At 41.4% G+C, this 24,130-nt stretch overlaps 1 protein-coding gene across 1 annotated transcript in view; it reads right to left on the bottom strand.

The window, feature by feature from the left end:
• Positions 1 to 2,800: 2,800 nt before the first annotated feature.
• The window catches only part of LOC119418440 (CD2-associated protein), a gene marked incomplete in the record, with an annotated part of 130,625 nt that continues 109,295 nt past the window's right edge, over positions 2,801 to 24,130 (bottom strand). The window contains 6 exon segments of the mRNA XM_037685723.1: positions 2,801 to 5,320; positions 9,831 to 9,894; positions 11,029 to 11,240; positions 18,209 to 18,292; positions 19,510 to 19,593; positions 22,791 to 22,874. Of these exon segments, the coding sequence (XP_037541651.1) occupies positions 5,279 to 5,320; positions 9,831 to 9,894; positions 11,029 to 11,240; positions 18,209 to 18,292; positions 19,510 to 19,593; positions 22,791 to 22,874 (570 nt within the window).

The following is a 24,130-nucleotide window of genomic DNA, read 5'->3' as shown; positions in this document are numbered from 1 at the left end:
TTTAAGCGTTGAGCCTCACTGGCTCCTAAATGGTTGAAGAAAAAAGCTATTTGGGAGCCGATTACCCGCTCTTAACGTAATTTATATGGACCGGGTAACATTTCTCAGCTTCCATTTAATGTTTACCATGCTCCATTTCTGTTAATATATGGCTTGATGCGATTTATCATTGAGTTCCGTTTTTATTTAGCTTTTTCACAACATAACTATTTAAGCATTTTGGTTGTCACTAGGGGGCAGCACGGTGGCGCAACTGGTAGAGCTGCTGCCTCTCAGCGAGCAGGTCCCTGGTTCAAACCCCGGTCCAGGGGCCTTTCTGGGTGGAGTTTGCATGTTCTCTCCGTGCATGCATGGGTTTTCTCCGGGTACTCCGGTTTCCTCCCACAGACCAAAAACATGCATGTTAGGCTGATTGGTAACTCTAAATTGTCCCTAGGTGTGAGTGAGAGAGTGAATGGTTGTCTCGTTTGTCTCTATGTGGCCCTGTGATGGACTTGCGACCCGTCCAGGGTGTACCCCGCCCCTCGCACAGTGACTGCTGGACATGGGCACCAGTGACCCCCATGACCCAAAATGGAATAAACGGGTAAAGATAATGGATGGATGGATGGGGTTGTCACTAGGTGTGAACAGAGGTACCATGAAAGGAGGAACATCACCACTGTAAAGTGCATTTTCTCACAGACTCTCCTCCTGTGCAGAGTTAACATGTTTCAGTCAATACAGGTCCTTCTCAAAAAATTAGCATATTGTGATAAAGGTCATTATTTTCCATAATGTAATGATAAAAATGAAACTTTCATATATTTCAGATTCATTGCACACCGACTGAAATACTTCAGGTCTTTAATTGCTTTAATACTGATAATTATGGCATACAGCTCATGAAAACCCAAAATGCCTGTCCCAAAAAATTAGCATATCATGAAAAGGTTCTCTAAACAAGCTATTAACCTAACCATCTGAATCAATGACGTAACTCTAAACACCTGCAAAAGATTCCTGAGGCTTTTAAAAACTCCCAGCCTTGTTCATTACTCAAAACCGCAATCATGGGTAAGACTGCCGACCTGACTGCTGTCCAGAAGGCCATCATTGACACCCTCAAGCAAGAGGGTAAGGCACAGAAAGAAATTGCTGAACGAATAGGCTGTTCCCAGAGTGCTGTATCAAGGCACCTCAGTGGGAAGTCTGTGGGAAGGGAAAAGTGTGGCAGAAAACGCTGCACAACGAGAAGAGGTGACCGGACCCTGAGGAGGACTGTGGAGAAGGGCCGATTCCAGACCTTGGGGGACCTGCGGAAGCAGTGGACTGAGTCTGGAGTAGAAACATCCAGAGCCACCGTGCACAGGCATGTGCAGGAAATGGGCTACAGGTGCCGCATTCCCCAGGTCAATCCACTTTTGAACCAGAAACGGCGGCAGAAGCACCTGGCCTGGGCTACAGAGAAGCAGCACTGGACTGTTGCTCAGTGGTCCAAAGTACTTTTTTCAGATGAAAGCAAATTTTGCATGTCATTCGGAAATCAAGGTGCCAGAGTCTGGAGGAAGACTGGGGAGAAGGAAATGCCAAAATTGCATAAGTCCAGTGTGAAGCACCCACAGTCAGTGATGGTCTGGGGTGCCATGTCAGCTGCTGGTGTTGGTCCACTGTGTTTTATCAAGCGCAGGGTCAATGCAGCTAGCTATCAGGAGATTTTGGAGCACTTCATGCTTCCATCTGCTGAAAAGCTTTATGGAGATGAAGATTTCATTTTTCAGCACAACCTGGCACCTGCTCACAGTGCCAAAACCACTGGTAAATGGTTTACTGACCATGATATTACTGTGCTCAATTGGCCTGCCAACTCTCCTGACCTGAACCCCATAGAGAACCTGTGGGATATTGTGAAGAGAAAGTTGAGAGACGCAAGATCCAACACTCTGGATGAGCTTAAGGACGCTATCGAAGCATCCTGGGCCTCCATAACACCTCAGCAGTGCCACAGGCTGATTGCCTCCATGCCACGCCGCATTGAAGCAGTCATTCATGCAAAAGGATTCCCGACCAAGTATTGAGTGCATAACTGAACATGATTATTTGAAGGTTGGCGTTTTTTGTATTAAAACACTTGTCTTTCATTGGTGGGATGAAATATGCTAATTTTTTCAGACAGGCATTTTGGGTTTTCATGAGCTGTATGCCATAATCATCAGTATTAAAACAATTAAAGACCTGAAATATTTCAGTTGGTGTGCAATTAATCTGAAATATATGAAAGTTTCATTTTTATCATTACATTATGGAAAATAATGACCTTTATCACAATATACAAATTTTTTTAGAAGGACGTGCATTTCAAGAACTCAGGCACCAAAAATCCTCAATGTTGTTGTGGGACGATGAAAACTTTAAGAAGTGTTGCACAGTTTATAGAAAGATAAGAGAAAGTCTGTGACGGGAAAGAGATATTTATTCATTTCAGAAAAAAATAAAATAAAATCTCAGCTCATGCAAAGATATAACATGTAAACAAAATCACCAGAATATACATTTTAAATGTGTAGAGATTTCTTGTGTTCTTGGTGTCTGACTCTGGAAAGTACAATATATGAAAGTTACATCGTATTACAGAGATCACATGAAGAACTGTAGCCTGAACACTGGCCCTCCTAATGTCCCTCAGACCCTCTGCTCCAACGCAACCCTCATTTCATCTCCAGCCATAAAGTTAAAAAGCACTAACAGATTCAATGGCAGGAATTGGCACATTGCATGCAAGTCAAACTCTTTAAAGTCAGAGTCTGAGTTTGGACTTGGTCAAAGCCCTCTGCAGCTTAGATCATGAAATTAAACATTAAGAAGATTAAAAGTACAATTACACCTTTTTAAGACATTAGTGAGATATCTATACATAAAAAAGTACACAGAAAAAGGTTTTCCATTTGTGGTACACAGTAGCAGATGTGAGATAGTAACTTTAAATTAGATGAAAACACCTCTGTAACCCACTTGTCTCATGTCCTGATTGTTGTACCTCTTACACAAGATCAGTTTTAACAAACTTTTACTTCACCAACAAACTAAAGAATGTTAGCTAAAGACACTGGATTGATAGTCGAGGCTGGTTTTGGTGTTTGATGGCTGACAAATGGGAAAATGAACACCAGCTGATGACTGTTGTATCTTGGCTCAGAAATATAGAAAAGGGTCACAGCAGCTTTTGATGGTTGAGCTCTCAGAAAACCCAACGTGTGGTTTTTATGATCGATCCGTCTTTCGATGGATGGCAGCACATGACCAACACTGAGTTATAAAATAACCTTTGCTTGGTATAAAAAAGTATTTTAAAAGCTGACGTTTTGTAAAGTAAAAGCTTTCCGAGGGCTTGTCAGAATCTGACCAGGCTGGGACTGTTGGCCGACGGCATTCGCCAACACGTCTTCCAGTGTTTGTAGGGTTCTGTTTTCATGTGTGTCACAAAGACTGCCCAAATTATTGCCTTAGTTCTGAACATGTCTGAAATGAGTGTGATCTAAAACCTGTCTCTAAAGTGCCTAAGCTGTACTTTGACATCTGGATGGAAGCGCTCTTCTGTGAGAAGTCTCATATTGTCTGGGAGAATCTGAGGCCATGAACGTCCACGTCTAAAAACCACAGCGATCATATTTCATCACAACTCAAAGGATGGTCCAAATTTGCCTATATTCATTTCAAGCATGTGCTTCAGCAGATTAAATCATAAATGTGGAAGTGGCTGTCCAGGTGGGTACTACGGTGGCTTAGTGGTTAGCACTGTTGCCTCACAATAAGAAAGTCCTATGTTCAATGCCTGGTTTGAACCTGGGGTGTTTGCGTGGGTTTTCTCCCACAGACCAGTTGTCTGGTTTTAAATAAAAGTTAATGTGGGCAGAGGTGGTAAACTAAACATTCATGGCATAAAATACACTTTTACAAGCTAAAATAGGCAGGCATTTTAAAAATTGGCCATGAACTTTATTGGTTGTCTGATCACACTCACTGCATGTGGAACGCTCAAAGAAACCGTTTGACCTCCAGATGAGCCGGTGCAGAAAGGGCGAGGGCAGGGAGGAAACTGGAGGGAGCAAGTTCATCAGTTTTGCTTTTGTTTGTACAAAAATAATAAAACTTTCCCCAAAAATGTGAATGTGTCTCATGTTTAGTAATGTTTTGAGAACTTCAGTGAAGGAACGTTTTCCCATTAATTAAGAACCTTAAAACTTCACTTCCAGCTTCCACATCCTGAACATGCATCATCTGTACTTTAGGTCACGTAAAGTATCCAGCAAAGACTGATAGAAAACACTTCTGACCCCCCCGTCATCACAACACTACGCAGTGTATCGGATATTCAGATTCTGGACTAATGCATTTATTGTACGATTTATTAAATACAATAAATGAAAACAGGAAAATAATCTGCATTTTGATTCTGGGAACAATTAAATCATTCTGAATGTCAGCAAATAATTTCATGACAGCTGAGCCCCCCCGGTGGTATAAACCAGCTTTAGGATCACTGATCCGTTCCAGATTCAGTCAACAGGTTGTGGTTGTAAGAGGAGATAACTGGTTTCCAAAGATGTGATCACATCTGACAAGGCATGTCCGCAGATTTAAAAATACATCATATGATATCATGCTGCCAAACCTCCACATGACATTACAAACACCTTTTAATAGATTATTTTGTTTTTTACAGGCACATTAGTGTTACCCTGGACAGGAATGTTAGAAAATATATAAAAAGACAGAAAAGTCTAAGTGAAGCAGTGCAGCTGCTGACAGCTGCCTTACACAAAAAAATCTGAACAATGTTATTACTCAAATTATACACCTTAAAATCAAATAAATGTGCACCATAAAATGAAGTATGGAAGTCAGGTGAGGAAACAAGGCCCTGCTTTGCATAGAGTCAGCAGCACTGAGAGCGGAGCAGGAAGGACTGCAGCAGAGGCACAACCGTCCAGCACAGTAGTTACAAGTAAGGCCTCTGGGTTTTTGTTTTTGGCTTGACGTGTTGGCAAAAAAGAAAAAGAACAGAAATATACATCTGTATTTTAATTACACCTAGCTCCAAAACACGATATGTGCAAAATGTAAATCTTACAAATATATACGTTGTTTTTAGGTCATTGAAAAAGGATTGTGCTGAAGGTGGTTGAGGAGTCACCACCGTCTCTTCGTTTGTTCGGTTACCAGCCCCGTCCTCTTCCTCCTCGGAGCTCCACACGATGGCAGCTGGCCTGCAGGCGCGCTGTCACCTGGACCACACGCTTCACGTCAGGTGGATGGCTCGCTTTAGCTCCTCTACCTCCATCTGCGAGAAACACAGACATACACCAAACACAGATTGGAGGAGACGCATCAGTGCTGCCAAGTTCCTACATCAACCTGCTGCTTTGCATTGTGGGACACGGCAGAAAGAAAGTCCTGAGTGAGTCGGTGTGAGGGTCAGGGTTTGTACAGTATTAACTACATACATACAACATTTTGGTGAAAACAGATAGAATACATAAAATAAAAATAAAGTACATCAAATAGAAATATAGATAGAGGTTTGTAACATAGTACTGCAACAAAATGTTGATTCTGTTTGGTGTAATTAAAGGCAGGTAGCTCGGTTTTGTTTTTTCTTTTTGTTTTACTGTTTTGTCAACTCACTTTAATCTGGATTCTAGAAGTTTTACAATTATTTTACTAGTTTTTGTTTAAGCAAATCAGTCAGGTTTTATTTTTATTTTTTTACTTTCTACTCGATTTTCCCTTTTAAACTAAGTGCTGACTGATGGAGGTTTTATAACAACGAGCCCAACCGATATATTGGTATCATGTATGGGGACATAAACCAGCCACAGGGAGCACAAACCAGTGCATCTCTTGTGCTGGTCCCAAGCCTGGGTAAATGGTGAGGGTTGTGTCAGGAAGGGCAGTCGATGTAATAAACTTTTGCTAAAACTAACAAGCAAGTTCATCAAAGCGAAACCATACCGGATCAATCGAGGCCCGGGTTAACAATGACTGCCACCAGTGCTGTTGACAAACAGGGTGCTGGCAGAAATTGTGCTACTGTTAGTCGAAGACCACGAGGAGGGATAGGTGTCAGGAGATGGAGGGAGAAGAGTAAAGTGAAGAATGTAGGACTGAGGGTGGAAACTCTAAATGTGGGGACAATGACAGGCGAAGGTAGAGAGCAGGTTAACATGATGCTGAGAAGGAAGGTAGATGTTTAATGTGTCCAAGAGACCAGGTGGAAGGGCAGCAAGGCTCGCAGCATTGGAGCAGGGTTCAAACTGTTTTACCATGGTGTGGATAGAAAAAGAAACGGAGTAGGGGTGGTCCTCAAGGAGGAGTTGGCAAAGAATGTAGTAGAGGTGAAAAGAGTGTCAGATAGGGTGATGTGCCTGAAGGTAGAAGTAGAAGGTCTGATGCTAAATGTTGTCAGTGGTTATGCTCCACAGGTTGGTTGTGATGGGGAGGAGAAAAATACATTTTGGAAGGATCTGGATCAAGCGAAAGAGAGTATTCCCAGGGAGGAGAGAGTGGTGATCGGAGCAGACCTGAATGGACATGTTGGTGAAGGAAACAGGATGAGTAAGCGATGGGTAAGTTTGGTGTCAAAGAAATAAAACAGGAAGGACAGATGGTGGTGGATTTTGCCAAGAGAATGGAAATGGCTGTAGTCAACACTTAGTTCCAAACGAGGGAGAAACAGAGTGACCTATAAGAGTGGAGGAAGGAGCACGCAGGTCGACTACATTCTATGTAGAAGAGGAAACCTGAGGGAGATTGGAGACTGTAAGCTTGTAGCAGGGTAGAGTGTGGCCAAACACCACCAGATGGTTGTGTGTAGAATGACTGTTGTTGGTTGTTAAGAAGGGAAAAAAAGTAAAATCAGAGAAAAAAACCAAATGATGGAAGCTGAGGAATGTTGTGAAAAATTCAGAGAGGAGCTGTTAAAGGCTCTGGGTAGTAAGAAAGAACTTCCAAATGACTGGGCTACTACAGCAACAGTAAATTGCTATTGAACAGGTAGCAAAATATGAAATTTAATGTAGGTAAACAGATTTTAAAGGTGACATTTTTATATGAGCCTCTGAAGATGTTTGAATACAGAGAACTGATGCAGGTATTTGGTTCTTGCTCTGATAGAATGGAGATTTGTTTACAGGTCATTTTCAAATAATTTACTCTGACACGTGTCATTTAAATTCTGTAATTGCTTACATTTCAGTTGTAAAAGGGTGGGGGTGTTTTTTACAGACTTTCCCCACAGGGTGGAAGTGTCTTCATTATAACTATTCAGTTGATGATCATCCCTTGAATTTTCTGAACACTTTTCTAATAGTGGTTTATGAAAAGGTTGCAAAGATGTTAACTCTCTGGTTATGCATTTTACAGAACTCAGTTGTTCGTGTTTGCTTGTGGAAGATAGTCGTATGCAAAGTTGTTTCTGGAAATTGGAGGACAGCAAAAATAACAATAAATCAATAAGCTGGAATAGATGGAAGTGAACTTGGGTAATAACTGCCCACCGTTTAGAGACTGGCTTCCTGAACAGCTGACTGGTCGGTGTAGCAGGCAGAGTACGTAGTTTGTGGTGCGGATAGAGAACTGTTTAATATCAGAACATCCAGGCTGGCAGCATGAGCACACAAACTCATCCATGTTTTGCTGATCAGCAGAGGTGACTTCTTCAGGAGTGATTTGTGGCATAAAGGGTGTCAGCAAAGGTCAAAGGAAAAGTTTACAAGACAGTTGAGACCAGCTATATTGTATGGTCTGGGGACAGAGACATCCAAAAAGACTGGAGAAAGAACTGGAAGTGGCAGAAATGAAGATGTTGAGGTTCACCTTAGGAGTGACAAGGATGCATAAGATTAGTTATGAGATCATCAAAGGTACAGCACAGTCAAGTCAGATTGTTTTATAGAGCACATTTAAAACAGAAACTGTTACCAAAGTGCTTAACAAAAATATCACAACATCAAATAAAAAGTAACAAGATATATTTACAGCACATGGAATAAAAATATAAAACAGAAAACATAATTAGAAGCAATGAAATACTAAATCAGATCTGATGACCTTGTGTTAAATAGGAATAATAACAAAAGCATAAACAGATTCAGAATCAATGAAATACTAAATCTAAGTCTGATCACCCTGTGTTAAATGTCAATGAGTATAGGTGTGTTTTTATGAAAGTTTTAAAAGCAGAGACTGAGGTGGCCTGTCGAATGTTGATGGGCAGATTGTTCCAGAGTTTAGGGCCCACGACTGAAAATGCGCAATCTCCTCTGAGCTTCAGCCTGGTTTTTGGTACGGCCAAAAGCAGCTGGTCTGATGATCTCAAAGCGCGAGAAGGAGTACAAGGATGAAGAAGGTCAGAGAGGTATGATGGTGCAAGGCCGTTAATGCACTTGAACGTCAGCAGGAGAATTTTAAAATTGATTCTGACACACACAGGAAGCCAGTGAAGGGAGGACAGAACTGGTGAAATATGCTCAAACCTGCGAGTTCCTGTTAGTAGCCGAACTGCAGCATTTTGTACGAGTTGGAGACGTGAAAGTGAAGCCTGACTGACTCCAATATAAAGTGAGTTACAGTAGTCCAGCCGGGTTGTAATAAATGCATGGACTAGTTTTTCAAGGTCGGATCTGGACAGAACGGACTTAAGCTTAGCCATCTGCCTTACCTGAAAGAAGCTTTTTTGTAGAACAGAGCTGATCTGTTTATTAAACTTAAAGTCTGAGTCTAACACTATCCCGAGATTGGTAACTGACTGCTTTAGATGAGGCTGAAGGGAGTGCAGGTTTACAGGATCAGAGAGAGTGGTACAGCTTGGGTTAAACACAATGACTTCAGTTTTCTGATCATTAAAACTCAGGAAACTCGCAGCCATCCAAGTCTTGATGTCATCAAGACATTTTAGCAAAGGGTGGATGGAGCAGGAACTGTTAGGTTTTAAAGGCAGATAAATCCGAGAATCATCGGCGTAACAACAAAACAAAATACCATGTTTCCTCAGGATAGACCCCAAGGGAAGCAGATACAATGAGAACAGAAGGGGTCCAAGAATGGAGCCTTGTGGGACCCCACAGGAAAGAGGGACAGAAGCAGATAAATGATTGCCAAAGTTAACACAAAAACTCCTGTCACTCAGATACCAACGGAGCCATTCTAACGCCACCCCTGTAATCCCAACCCAGTGTTTTGGCCGTGACATAAGGATGCTGTGATCAACAGTGTTAAATGCAGCGGTAAGGTCGAGGAGTACCAGGATCACAGACTGACCATTCATTCGCTAGCAGAATGTAATTACAGACCCTTACTAAAGCTGTCTCTGTGCTGAACAGTTGTTTAAATCCTGACTGAAAAATCTCAAAAATTCCATTTACATTCAAAAACTTGGTTAGTTGTCTAAAATCTATTTTCTCCAAGATTTTAGACGGTGACTGATTGAAGACTGAAGACACCTGAGAAGCTGATTACAGGACAAGCCTGAGTTTAACATGTCTCTGTGGTCAGAGGTACCATCCAATTGATCACGGCCAGTTTCATTTAATAAGCAATGACTGATATTCAGTAGTTGATTTTTTTGTACGTTTATTTTATTTTATCGTTTTAAATTTATTTCAGGGATCTTTGTGGGTTGTTTTATTGAACAAAAGGGTCTCAGTAACATCGACTGCATGTGTACAATAGAGCTGCAGAGGTCTCTCCTGCATGGTAAATATTCTCAGCTGCTGTGTGTGAACCATGAGTGTGCATGTTTGTTCAAGCTGATGAAGTAGTGAGTGCAGACAGCTCGGTATGTTTGAAGCTACCTGCAGAGCTAGACGCTTCTGTCGCTCCTCGTACAGCTCTCCTCGCAGCTCCGCTATCTCTTTCCTGGAAACACAAACTTGCCATCAGCACAGCTGTCATCTGCAGACAGTACTAAAAACTTCTTCCTGGGATCTGCTGCTTTGAATGCTACCACCTTACATGGATATTTCATGTTCTGTTTACAAGTTATAAACTGTTCATATCTTACACGCTGTAGATAGCTCCTTGAACGATCTCAGTTTGAAGAATTAAAGTTCAGGTCTGACAGACTGATGAGTTAAGAACTAGTCTGATCACAGCCAAGACAAAAGCTGCTGCTGTGGATGTCAAATCCTCCAGTCTCCCCAGTGGTTCCCAACCCTGGTCCCTGAGGAACACCATCCCCCATGTTTTAGCTGTTTCCCTGTTTTGACACACCTGATTTGAATGATTTGGTGATCAATAGGCTTCGGCAGAAGTTGAGGAATTAAATCAATGAATCAGGTATGTTGAAGCAGGGAAACGACTAAAACACGCAGGGTGGCGTTCCTCAGGGACAGGGTTGGGAACCACTGGTTAAGCAAACGCTCAACTTTGACGTTGCCGTTTTTTAAATTTGATTCTTTAAAGGAAAGTTACAATAAATAATATTAAGATACACTTTGGAAGCATCTCATTATTAGTTTGTTGATAGAGTTGGAACGGACCAACTTTCATAACAACTGCTGGGGACATAAAACAACTCTACAACATTAGTTAGCCTCTTTACATCACTGACAGTTAGACATTAGCATTAAATTAAAAGTAAAATATTCCTACAAGATGTTTTCCAGGTGGAAACAAGTGCAACAGCTAGCTGCTGCTGTTTGTGTTTTTAAACATTCACAGAGTTCTGTAGTGCTGACTGTGCTGTAAAGGTGTATGAGGGGTCGTTTGTGTGAAACGGTGACGTTTTAAACTGCACCGCTTCTCGCTGGGCTTAGCTGCATTCAGACTAGCCGTTAGCTCGTCCTGACAGATTTAAGCGTCATTTCTACAAACTGAAGTTGTTACAAAACAACAGGCAAGATATTATTTGTTCAGAACTCAGTAAGTAGCTCAAATTTTACAGATTGTTTTACTATCTCTAACCTCACAGCAAAGCACATCAGATTGATTTTTGTTTCAGTGTGTTCTAATTGTCCCAGTGACATCCTGATCTTGTGCACATCAAGTTACATTTGCTGGGCTTTGAGCCGCTCCACAGTCAGCAGCAGCTCCTTGACTTGGCTCCTGAACTCGTCCAGCTGAACGTTGGGCCCGTCGGGCTCCAGCCGGGCTCTGATGCTCTGTGAGACGTCCACATCTGAGCTCAGCGCTGCTGCAATGCCCGGCCTGGCCTCGGTCACTCTGTGAAGTGGCGGTGACTGGGACAAAATGCTGGTGGGAGGCTGTGGACAGAACACAGAGGCAGTTAAAGGTTTTGTTGTCTCAGCCACCCCCAATCATCTGAAAATCCTAGAATTATGTGGCAAGACGAAGAAAAGGCATACTCTGGTACTGTTTTGAGATCTTGTTTAAAGGGGGCACCACAATATATTAGAGCTGTCATTTCTATCCCAAACCTGAATTTGGGCCGGGCCATAATTATGTGCTGGATAGGAGTGGAGGGGGTGGTGGTGTGCGCGCCATATAATTGGATCTTCAACCGCGCGCATCCGCTGACGATCCAATTATATGGTAACATGGCTTGCCATACAATCATCAGCAGCACGCAGCCATTTGACTGCACGCTGACTGGCCTTGAAAGAGGTAAAAAGTTCAGTTTAGCTTCAGATGTGACTATACTGCCATGAAGTGATCCATCAAAGCCCAAATGTACGTTCATTCAGCCGCTGCACTCAGCGGACGCATGGCCGACGACCCAAACAGGTGAGATCACAAAATATCCGACATGTCAGAGCAGGGTCCGTGTCCGAATAATGCAGAATGAAGGCAGATGCAGGGATTTAATGCGCTTTGACAGCCATGAAAGACAAACAACCCCTCATCTCTGATCTTCTGCCCCCTTCACTCAGCCACGCACGTCCGCCGACCGTTAATAACTATATAAGCAGTCAAAGCTTAATTAAAAATGCCTGGTTTTTTTTCCGAGTTCGAACCTGTAATTACTGTTAATTCATCGGGTCGGGTTGGGTTCGGAAATGATGGCTACTGGCTGGGGCCGGGTTGGATTTTTTTGGAACCGAATACAACTCTACAATATATCAATCAACATTATGCACATTTCTTAATTTTTTTTTCACACTCATTGTTTATCAGATCAACAGCTGAGAGCTGAATCTGGTCATTACATGGAGAGCACATCAGAACACAATCACTAATAAAAGAACTACGGCAATTTACATTTCATGATTTTTTTTCCTAAATAAATGACAGCGCTTTATATGTATGCCCTTTGACAAACTATTATACAGCAATCTATAGCAATGGTCCAGTCAAGCATTTTCATGTATCTGAAAACTTTGGGAAACTCTTTTGAGTTAAGCACCAAGTAATTGGAGAACCCAGAACAATCGAAACATGATTTAAACCATTTATTGAATGATCCAACTCTGAATAAAGAATGAAGCCTTTACAATCTGACGCTAGACGGATAAAAAGTTTTTATAAAACACAAGAATCTTTTAAACTGGAGGAGTGGAATTATGAGATATGTTTAGAGTTGACAAGAATTTAAACAGTTAAGACTTTTGATAAATATTTTCAGTTTGGAATTTAGATCAGAAGAACAGCAACACGTGGCACGCTGATGTCCCCCTGACGCTGAGGGATTTGAATAGTGAATGTTTGTAGTTTTCAGATGAGCGTTTTTCTTCAAGTACTTGGGGTCCACTGTCCAGGAAAATGGGGAGAGTGGTAAAGAGGTGAAAAAGAGAGTCCAGGCAAGATGGAGAAGATGGAGAAAAGTTTACAAGAAAGTTGTGAGACCAGCTGTGTTGTATGGTCTGGAGACAGAGACATGGACAAAAAGACAGGAGAAAGAACATGAAGCAGCAGAAATGAAGATGTTGAGGTTCTCCTTAGGAGTGACAAGGATGGATAAGATTAGGGATGAAATCATCAGAGGTACAGCACAGGTTGAACAACTGGGAGATAAAGTTAGAGAGGCCAGACTGAGATGGTTTGGACATGTCCAGAGGAGGGACAGTGGTTTGGATGTGTCCAGAGGAGGGACAGTGGTTTGGACATGTCCAGAGGAGGGACAGTGGTTTGGACATATCCAGAGGAAGGACAGTGGTTTGGACATGTCCAGAGGAGGGACAGTGGTTTGGACATGTCCAGAGGAGGGACAGTGGTTTGGACATGTCCAAAGGAGGGACAGTGGTTTGGACATGTCCAGAGGAAGGACAGTCAGTATATTGGTAGAAAGATGTTAAAATTGCAGCTGCCAGAGAAAAGACAGAGGAGATATATGGATGCAGTTAGAAAGGACATGGAGGTAGTTGGAGTGAGGACAGAGTGAGATGGAGGAGGATGACTCACTGTGGCGACACCTGAAGAGGGAAAAGCCAAAAGAAAATGTGTGTTTTTCTGGACTGGAATTGAACAGGGAATGCAAATAAACTTGAATGTTTTTCATACCTGAAAACTTGTCAGTATTTAGTGAAATGTGCAGATTTTAAACAAAATATGTCATTTATGTGAATCATCTAGACCCGAAGAGGTTGTTTTTTGGGGATGGGGGGTGTTGTTTGTCAGAAGCATTGTAGATGGCATAATTTCCCACTGATCGGACTTTAAGAAACAACAAGGTTTCAATCAACAACAGAACATCTTTGGTGAAACACATCATTTGGCCAAGATAGACGATAGGGAAATCTTTCCCACGGATGAAGGAAACTGTTCTATGTTATAACTAGTCACTTCCAATGTAGGACATTGTTAGTTTTGAGCTAAGCCTCATTATCTGCCTACAATAATGCTGTGCAAGTTAAACTTGATTTGGCAAAAAAAATCTTACTTTAGCAATGTTGTGTGTGTCGTAATCTGTTCTTTTCCAACATGACGTTATTTGTAAAGGAAAGCTTGTTAGCATGTAATGCTAGCTAGGTGTAACAATCACACTTGCTTCTCAGCTTTATTTCCACAGGTGTTCCTGATCGCCTCATTAGCGACTAGTATTTAGTCAGTAATCTGCCCACCAGATGTATTTGAGCATTGTCCTCTCATGGTGTCACGATCTGGTCCTGCTCTGCCTGTCCTCATCCATCCCCCTGCTCTGTTTGCACCAGGGCCCCCCCTCGGGGGCTAGGTAAGTCTTGCTGCCCCGTCAGCATTCTGTGTTACATTAGTGCGGCTCCTAGTTATCATTTTTGTCTCTCCAAGCCATCCGGTCCTCCCTCATGTGGTCTCAACTCTTCCCCGCCGGGACCCGGTATCCGCCTGCGAATGGGTTCAACGCTCTCTCCTCGCCAGATTGTGACGGAAAGCTCGAATCATACTGAACCCAGCAGGAGGAGGTCCAGTCTGCAAGTCAGAACCGAGAACCTTTATCCCTCTGCCTTCTTCCATGGGTGGTGGAGGAATGAACCTGTAACCCTCCGCATCTTGCCACAGGCGCCGGAGTGTGTTTCCATCCGCGCTCCTCTGTGGGTTTTGGAGTCTGTTCCGTTTCCCTCCAAGCTCTTCCATGTGCGTTGGAGACTGTTGTCCTCATTGGAGTTTTCTCCTTGTGTGAAGTTTTTTCCATCCGTGTTCCTTGCTGAGCTCTGGAGTCGCTTGTGCTTCCCCTCCATGCTCTTCCATGTGCGTAGGAGCCGAAGTTCCGTTGTCCTGTCTGAGTCCTGCTCCCCTCCAAGCTTCCCCTCAGGTTTTGGAGGCGTACTCCTGTATCCTCCCGCGCTCTTCCGTGTGTATTTCCTAGACCTGTTCCCCTCGTTGGCGCTACACCCTCGTTTCCTTGACCTGTGTTCCTAGACCCGTATTCCTAGACCTGTTTCTCTGTTTTTTTCTAGTTCCATTTTGTTTTCCCTTTCCTCCTTCCCTTTTCTTTGGTGAGTCCTCTTTTAGGGATGTCAGGGGCCATCCTTGGGGGGGGATGTGACGATCACACCTGCTTTTCAGCTTTATTTCCGCAGGTGTTCCTGATCGCCTCATTAGCGGCTAGTATTTAGTTAGTAATCTGGCCACCAAACATACTTGAGCATTTTCCTCTCATAGTGTCATGATCTGGTCCTGCTTTGCCTGTCCTCATCCATCCCCTTGCTCTGTCTGCACCTGCACCCCCCCCCCCCCCCCCCGAAGGCTAGGTAAGGCTTTGCTGCCTCGTCAGCATTCTGTGTTACATTAGTGTGGCTCCTAATTGTCATTTTTGCCTCTCCAAGCCACCCGGTCCTCCTGTATGTGGTCCAAACTCTTCCCTGCCGAGACCTGATCTCCGACTGCGAATGGGTTCAACTCTCAACTCTCTCGCTTCTTGCTGGATTGTGACACTAGGATGTCAGCTAACATCAGTGAATTGTGTATTAACATTTGCCAACAATGCCACTTGGTTCAACTCAAATATATTTCGGGAAGGCTTTCTCTAATGCATCCGTATTGCTGCCCCATAAGAATGAGTCATTGTCATAAGATGAGAGAAATGAAAACTAACGTAACGTTAGTGCCAATGAAACACGATACACCAGTGTTTTAAGTGATGTCTGAAGTTACACCCCCAGGTGCTAGGTTTGTCATCATTTTCATCCCTTCTGAGTTTGCAGGTATGGTTTTTGTTGCAAGATATTCAAGTGGATAGGAGTTAAACTGTGTAGAAGAACAGAGGTGTTTTTGTTTGAGGCAGGGCAGTGACAGATTCTGGCGAGTGGAGGTAGCATTTTTATCCACCACCAGATGTAATGGAGGAGCCAGGGGGTGGCTAATGGTGGCCTTGGCCACCATCGATTAATCTTTGGCCACCCCACTTACTTGAAGAAACTATCCTTTAAAGCAATAAGAAAACTAAAAAAGGATAGTTTCCTCATACGATTGGTGTGGCCAGTTTACATAGATATATGGTGGTGGTGGTGGCCATCTTGGATTTGGACGTGACAACCTAATTTTTAATAATGACCTTTTTTCACTCCTATATGTAGCCACACACCAAAACTGAAGTCGGCACATTGCTCATTTTTCAAATTATGTTCAACATGCACAGAAGGATGGAGGGTATTTCCAATTCCCCCTTTCTGCTCCACGACAATAATTCCACCGGATTGTCTGACGAGTTTGAATAAGTTTCAGATTAGAAATAGGTAGCTGTTGTAGAAATGTTTTTCTTTTTATGTGTGGCACGTTGTTTGAGAACTACTGCTTTAGAACTTAATGCAACAAGTCAACAGATTTGATAACATAAAGGCAAAATATACTGAAATCCAGGAATTTGTGAATATTTTCTGTGTCAAAGTTTAAATAAGTCTCCAAACACCCCCCACCCCACATTTAAAGAGCCTGTTGGGTTTACAACACTTTCTTGGCTCCAAGCAGAAACATTTTAGTTGGCATGTCCATAAAAACAGCCAGAGTCAGTTGAACTGCTCCTTCTTTCCACACGGTCAGTAATAAAAACTAATTTAACAGTTTTACTCGTATGATCTGAAAAACAAAGTCTGCTCAGGATGGTCTAAAATGGTTAATGTATGTTTGGAGTCTATGTAAAACCATGTTCCTGTGACTGGTCACAAACATTAGGATCTGATCTCCAAAAGGTATAAAAATAATATATTTTTTAAATTTTGTTTAACCTCGGATGAGTTTGTGGACCACATATTTCATTTTTGTTGGTGTTTTATTCATTTATTTATGGTGATGTCAATAAACATTTCTACAAATTCTAAAAATCTTTCAATTTGTTGTTGTTGTTGTACTACCTACCCTTTAGCATTCCTTGACACACCACTAATTTTTGACCTCATATTTATATAATTAATTAAGCATTCTTTCAGTTACGTTTTTTGTCTATATCCATCCACATTTTTATATTAGCTCACTAAGTGGTGATCTGTATGAGGGACCCTGTAATATTACCATATATGCTTTAGTTTAGATGTTAAGAGTAAAATAAATAATTAAATAAAACAATTGTGCACGAGTAAACATTTGGTCCAAACAGTAGAATTGCATGCAGGCTGAAGAATCATCCACACCTGCCAAAGTGAGTCAGCTGCTCAAGTTAGTGATGTAGCATTGAAAGTTAATGAAGCATACTGACTGAGCATGTGTATAAATATTTCAATTCATTCAAAGTAGCTTAAATGACTTTGATGCAACTGGTCCCTGCTCCTGTTTGTCCAATAAGCCTGGTTTACAGCCTCCAGCTGTAATGAATCCTAGCTAACCATAATCAATCCTGGAGAGATGGACTCAAAGCAATTAATGAAGTGGAAGACAGAGCAGCAGGGGGTGGTCCTCTGTCCCTCTATACATGCTCCATGTGAGTTGGCTGCAGAGAGGTGTCGAAGGAGCCAATTACCCGACCTGTGTGACAGTTTGGTGGAGGAAAACCTTGAAGGTCATTGGTGCTGCTCAGTTATTCTGACAGAATGTTTGGGTCTTTGTCTGCACAGCAGAATGACAGATGTACCATCTGCAGGAACCGTTCTTTGATGTAACTCTGTAAAACATTGACCACTCGCTCCCCACGAGATCGGATGCTTCTCTCCCTCCCTCTCCACTTTGCTTTGCTGCTCTGTCTGTCTGTGAAATTGCTGTGAGACTCTTGCATTGAAAAAAGTCTGATAGGAATTTTTTTCGCCTCCAACTCCTACATGTGTCCAGTTAACCACTGTTTTTTGTCTGTCCAAACAGGTCTCACTTGTAAATGAGTCTTCGAGGCTCAATGTGATTTATCTGTTTAAATAAAGGTTGAATGAATGAAAAAAAAAAGTTGGTGTTCCCTTTGGCTCGTTCTTCTATCATGTTCTTGGGAAAATTTATTTTTGTCATTTTATCTATTTCTACTTAATGACAACACCCAGTAAAAATAAGCAAAGATATACAGTATATACTAAACTACATACTACTACTTGTACTACTATTCCCACTTTGTGGTTTTTCATGTATCGAGGGGCTTCAAGGTACGGATCCACTTTGATAAACGAGGGACTACACAAATACTTTTTTCTACTTCAACTGCATCAAATTATTTCAATCATTTCAGACCAAACTCTAGAAAAGTTTTTCTTTCTTTATATTTTTAGTCTTATGGTTTTACGCCACTTAGTCAGGTCTAAACAGGGCCTGACCATATGTAATTATGGAGTCAGCTTTACAGTGATGCACATCAAACAACCCTCCCCACCCCAACCTCACTTTGATGCCATGTCTCTTGCTTCATAACTGAAAAGAAAATAGTTTTATATGAAGAACTGAAGGGTACCTTTCTGGTTTCTGTAGGTGATTGTTTGGCTCCATCTGCTTTACTGTTTTTAAAGGATTTCTCAAAGTTCACATCCCTGGTCGGCTGTAAAGAAACACATTAACTATGTCACAATAGGAATGTTCATCTCATTCATTTAATTTGACAGTTAAACTATGCAGTCTTGGAGATGGTGTTAATCTGTTCATCATTTAGCAGGACCAGTGAGGGGAATGATTTTGAAATGCATGGCAAACAATTCTAGAACAATCCGGATCATTACGACCTAAAAGAGATAAAAACAGAGGAAACGGACAAGAAAACCTTTAAACAGCTGTGCGTGAAGTTTATTTTTTCTTTTTGTTAGCCTTATGAAGAGAAAAGCTGATGAGTAAAATTGAAATGGCTGAAGGTCAACTGCCTGACAGACGGACGGATGCCAGATTAGTAATCACGACATGAAATTAGTTACTGAACGCTTCAATTTTTGCTTTTAAAGATAGACTAGGGATAAAGACTTAAATGGTCTGAGAATTATGACACAGAAGATTTTGTTAACTGGGCTTAAGTATAGCTGTTGAAATCAATTAATTGGGATTTAATTGTGGGATTAATTGCTGGAGTAAAAGATTCTTAAAGAGGAAATGAGATCAAAGATACTCCTTTTTAAGAAATAGTTATACAACTCTTATAACAATTAGTTAATACATCATGAATCGTGGCACCATGGGGGAAGTGGTGGAGCAGAGGTTAGAGAAGATGGGCCTGTGATAGGAAGATCGCCGGTTCAAACCCCGGTACAGACAACATCAAAAACGTGGGTGGGGTAGATGAAGCACCTACACATGCCCTCACCCTCATTTGCCCCACTCTGGGTCCTTGAGCAAGGCGCTTAACCCCCATCAGCTCCCTAAACAGGTCTCTCTTGAAAACGAATTCTCGTGGCTCAATGAGACTAAAAATGAATGATGGATGATAGAAAGTTTATTTTGACTTCTTTTATTTCAGGTACCTAAGGAGAAGTCCCGTGGTATCTGGGGTCAAACGAGTCAGCAACCCCCAAAACTTCAAGCATCATTTGTGAATTCTGTTAGCGAGTTTTAAACTTGACAGTGATGCATGCTGGAAGTGTTTAAAGGGTCTATAATGAGAGTATAATGATTGTGAGGGACTAGCATATTAGCCATTAGCATGGTACGAGTTAACAATATCTACGATCAGAACGAGCAATAATCTACAGAACTATCGTTAACGTCACACACACGCACAAATAAACCTGTTTCTCAAGTGAAAAAAAAAAAAAAAACTTAAATGAAAGGTACCTTTCTGGTTTCTGTAGGCAATTGTTCGGCTCCATCTTCTTTGTTGTTTTTAAAGACTTTTTCAAAGTTCATATCTCTGGTCGGCTGTAAAGAAACACATTGATTAATTCATGTAACAATAGGAATGTTCACCTCATTTGTTTAATTTCACAGTTAAACAATGCAGTCTTGGAGATATACAGACCCTTTCCAAAAAAACTGAATATCATGGAAAAGTTGTTTAACTTCCATAACTCCATTCATAAAGTTAATCTTTAATAGATGAAAGATTCAGGGCCCACAATTTAAACAATTTCAAATATTTATTTGTTTATTTTTACATAATTTGGGCTTCCAGCTCATGAAAGCCACAAAAACAGGATTTAAAAATTTTTGAATACTGTGGAGAAACCAGCCCAAATGTTGCAGGGCATGAATGTTTTAAACTGAGTGTGACACTAATCATCTAATAAACTCAAAGCACCTGCACAGGTTTCCCCAGGTGTCATTAAATTGCTTCAGTTTGGTTCAATTGTCTCAGTTCGGTTCAATATGGGGAAGACTGCAGACATAACAACTGGCCAGAAGACCATCACTGATACCCTCCATAGGATGGGTAAGCCACAAAAGTTGATAGCTAAGGAGGCTGGCTGTTCACAGAGTGCTGTGTCCAAGCATATCAATGGAAAATCTAGTGGAAGGACAAAATGTGGCAGGAGAAAATGCACCAGCAAAAGAGATGACCATGGGCTTCAGCAGATTATCAAACAGAAGATTCCAGAATCTGGCAGAGATCCAGAAAGAGTGGAATGACGCAGGAGTCACAGCTTCAAAAATCACCTCATTCAGACACATCTGGGAGATGAGCTACAACTGTTGGGTTCCTCGATCTTCGTTTCTGATGAAAGTAAAGTGTGCCTTTCATTTGGAAATCAAGGTCCAAGGGTTTGGAGGAAGAAGAGTGAGGAACAGAGCCCATACTGCTTGAGGTCCAGTGAGAAATATCAACAGTCAGTCATGATTTGTGGTGCAATGTCCAGTGCAGGTGTTGGTAAACTCTGCTTTCTTAAATCCAAGGTCACCGCAACAGTCTACCAGAATGGTTTAGAGGACTTCATGATTCCTTCTGGTGAGGATCTGTATAGAGATGCAGATTTCATCTTCCAGCAGGACCTGGCCCCTGCCCATGCTGCCAGAAGCACCAAAACCTGGTTTGATGCCCATTCCACAGTGCATGACTGGCCAGCCAACTCGCTGGACCTAAACCCCATTGAGAATCTATGGGGTATTCTCAAGAGGAAAACGAGGGGCACCAGACCCAACAACAAAGAAGAGCTGACAGCATCAAGGAAATCTGGGCTTCCATAACTCCCAGGTAATGCCATAGGCTGATTGCCTCAAAGCCACGTCGCACCGAGGTAGTGATTAAGATAAAGGCATTCCAAACCAAGTATTGAAGACTGACATCTCGTTTTGAAAGTACCATATTTTGATTGATTTGTTGTGATCCTAATTTCTTTTTTTTTCTGTAAAAAACTGAGAAGTAGTGTGGGATGATTTCTTCACAATATTCTAATTTTTTGAAATCCTGTTTTCGTGGGTTTCATGAGCTGGAAGCCCAAATTATGTAAAAATAAACAAACAAATACTTGAAATTGTTTAAATTGTGGGCCCTGAATCTATCATCTATTAAAGATTAACATTTTGAATGGAATTCCATGATATTCTAATTTTTTGGAAAGGGTGTGTGTATATACAGTGCCTTGTGAAAGTATTCGGCCCCTTGAACTTTTCAACCTTTTGCCACATTTCAGGCTTCAAACATAAAGATATAAAATTTTAATTTTTTGTGAAGAATCAACAACAAGTGGGACACAATCGTGAAGTGGAATGAAATTTATTGGATGTGTCAAACTTTTTTAACAAATAAAAAACTGAAAAGTGGGGCGTGCAATATTATTGGGCCCCTTTACTTTCAGTGCAGCAAACTCACTCCAGAAGTTCAGTGAGGATCTATGAATGATCCAATGTTGTCCCAAATGACTGATGATGATAAATAGAACCCACCTGTGTGTAATCAAGTCTCTGTATAAATGCACCTGCTCTGTGATAGTCTCAGGGTTCTGTTCAAAGCGCAGAGAGCATCATGAAGACCAAGGAACACACCAGGCAGGTCCGAGTTACTGTTATGGAGAAGTTTAAAGCTGAATTTGGATAAAAAAAGATTTCCCAAGCTGTAAACATCCCAAGGAGCACTGTGCAAGCAATCATATTGAAATGGAAGGAGTATCAGAAACCACTGTAAATCTACCAAATCCCGGCCGTTCCTCTAAACTTTCATCTGGAACAAGGAGAAGACTGATCAGAGATGCAGCCAAGAGGCCCATGATCACTCTGGATGAACTGCAGAGATCTACAGCTGAGGTGGGAGAGTCTGTCCATAGGACAACAATCAGTCGTACAACTGCACTAATTCGGCCTTTATGGAAGAGTGGCAAGAAGAAAGCCATTTCTCAAAGATATCCATAAAAAGTGTTGTTTAAAGTTTGTCACAAGCACCTGGGAGACACACCAAACATGTGGAAGAAGGTGCTCTGGTCAGATGAAACCAAAATCGAACTGTTTGGCCACAATGCAAAACGATATGTTTGGCGTAAAAGCAACACAGCTCATCACCCTGAACACACCATCCCCACTGTCAAACATGGTGGTGGCAGCATCATGGTTTGGGCCTGCTTTTCATCAGCAGGGACAGGGAAGATGGTCAGAATTGATGGGAAGATGGATGGGGCCAAATACAGGACCATTCTGGAAGAAAACCTGTTTGAGTCTGCAAGAGACCTGAGACTGGGACGGAGATTTATCCTCCAACAAGACAATGATCCAAAACATAAAGCCAAATCTACAATGGAATGGTTCACAAATAAACATATCCAGGTGTTGGAATGGCCAAGTCAAAGTCCAGAACTGAATCCAATCGAGAATCTGTGGAAAGAGCTGAAGACTGCTGTTCACAAACGCTCTCCATCCAACCTCACTGAGCTCGAGCTGTTTTGCAAGAAAGAATAGGCAAGAATTTCAGTGTCTCCATGTGCAAAACTGATAGAGACATACCCCAAGAGACTTGCAGCTGGAACTGCAGCAAAAGGCAGCGCTACAAAGTATTAACGCAAGGGGGGTGAATAATTTTGCACGCCCCACTTTTCAGTTTTTTATTTGTTAAAAAAGTTTGACACATCCAATAAATTTCATTCCACTTTTGCTTCTCATTTGAAAAATTTTAATGATAAACTGAAAGGTACCTTTCTGGTTTCTGTAGGCAATTGTTCGGCTCCATCTTCTTTGTTGTTTTTAAAGACTTTCTCAAAGTTCACATCTCTGGTCGGCTGTAAAGAAACATATTTATTAATTCATGTAACAATAGGAATGTTCACCTCAGTCTAATTTGACAGTTAAATAATGGAGATGGTGTTAATCTGTTTATCACTTTGCAGGACCAGTGAGGGGACTGATGTTGCATGGCATTGTACCGAGACAAGAGGAGGTTAAAGGGAGAGCAGATTGTTTATATATAAAACACACATACTAACAGGAAAAAGCACAGGCATTATTTCAACCATATGATTTTTGGCATTATTTTTATTCTTATTAACAAATTGACATTTTAGAGAAGCATCAAGTTAATGTATAAAATGCAGATATAGTTTTGACCTTCCCTTGAGCTCAACCCTATCCTGCATTTATGTAATGAAAAGATAAAGTCCACCCTTTTATCAGCGGTGGGCTTTATGCATCAGTACATAATAAAAATGATCTAGTCATCGTCAGGTTCTAAAATGATTGAAATGTAACCAAGTTTCAACAGAAGGTTTGAAGTAGAAGTAGATTTAGCTCCTCCAATTTTCCTGTCTTTTATTTAATGACATCATTACGCTGCAGGCTGGGCTCGCACCGCTATTGTTAAGTTACAAGTGCAACAGTTTTTCACTGATTCTGCTGAGCCACTGTTTATTAAACAAAACAAAGAGCAATTGGAAAAGTTGTGTGTGGAAAACCATGACTGAACAGCTTTTAGAACCTCATTTAATTGCAAAAACTTCAATATGTCTTTATCTGTATTACTTTACATGGTATGGAAGAATTCTGTCCCACTTTTGTTTCCATCAGTGCTTCAGTTCATGGATGACTGGCGGTGTTGTAAAGGTTTTTCTGTCTTTAGAACGGTAAACTACAAATAGTTTGAAAAAATGACATTCAACCCCTCCCAGATTAGTGAGCAGCAAGACTTGCATCTTTTCTCTTTGGTATTGTATTAACACAAACCTGCAGGCTCCTGAGCAACAAATGACAAGAAATCCAGATTTTTTCTTTTGTAAAGAGAATTTTCGTTTTTCCAAAACATCAGAAGCAATACATGACTGTTACTTTTTCCTTAGGTTTTAGGATTTAAAGCAAGGGTAGACTTGGTTTTTAATACTCATTTGTCATTTTTGTTTGATAAATGGTACATTAATTAACATGGTGGAATATGTTATGTGTTTTTGTACACTTCCGGCTGAATGTGAATAATTTTAGAACCTAACTTAGATAATCAAAACCTAGAATTACAAGTACTTTCTTTTTTCCATGACTGTAGCAGAAA

The sequence above is a fragment of the Nematolebias whitei genome, chromosome 12 (assembly GCF_014905685.2).
Source record: "Nematolebias whitei isolate Nwh7 chromosome 12, NemWhi1, whole genome shotgun sequence".
NCBI classification, from domain to species: Eukaryota; Metazoa; Chordata; class Actinopteri; order Cyprinodontiformes; family Rivulidae; genus Nematolebias; species Nematolebias whitei.
The sequence above is the reverse complement of the archived record's forward strand: the minus strand, read 5'-3'. Positions and strand labels throughout refer to the sequence as shown.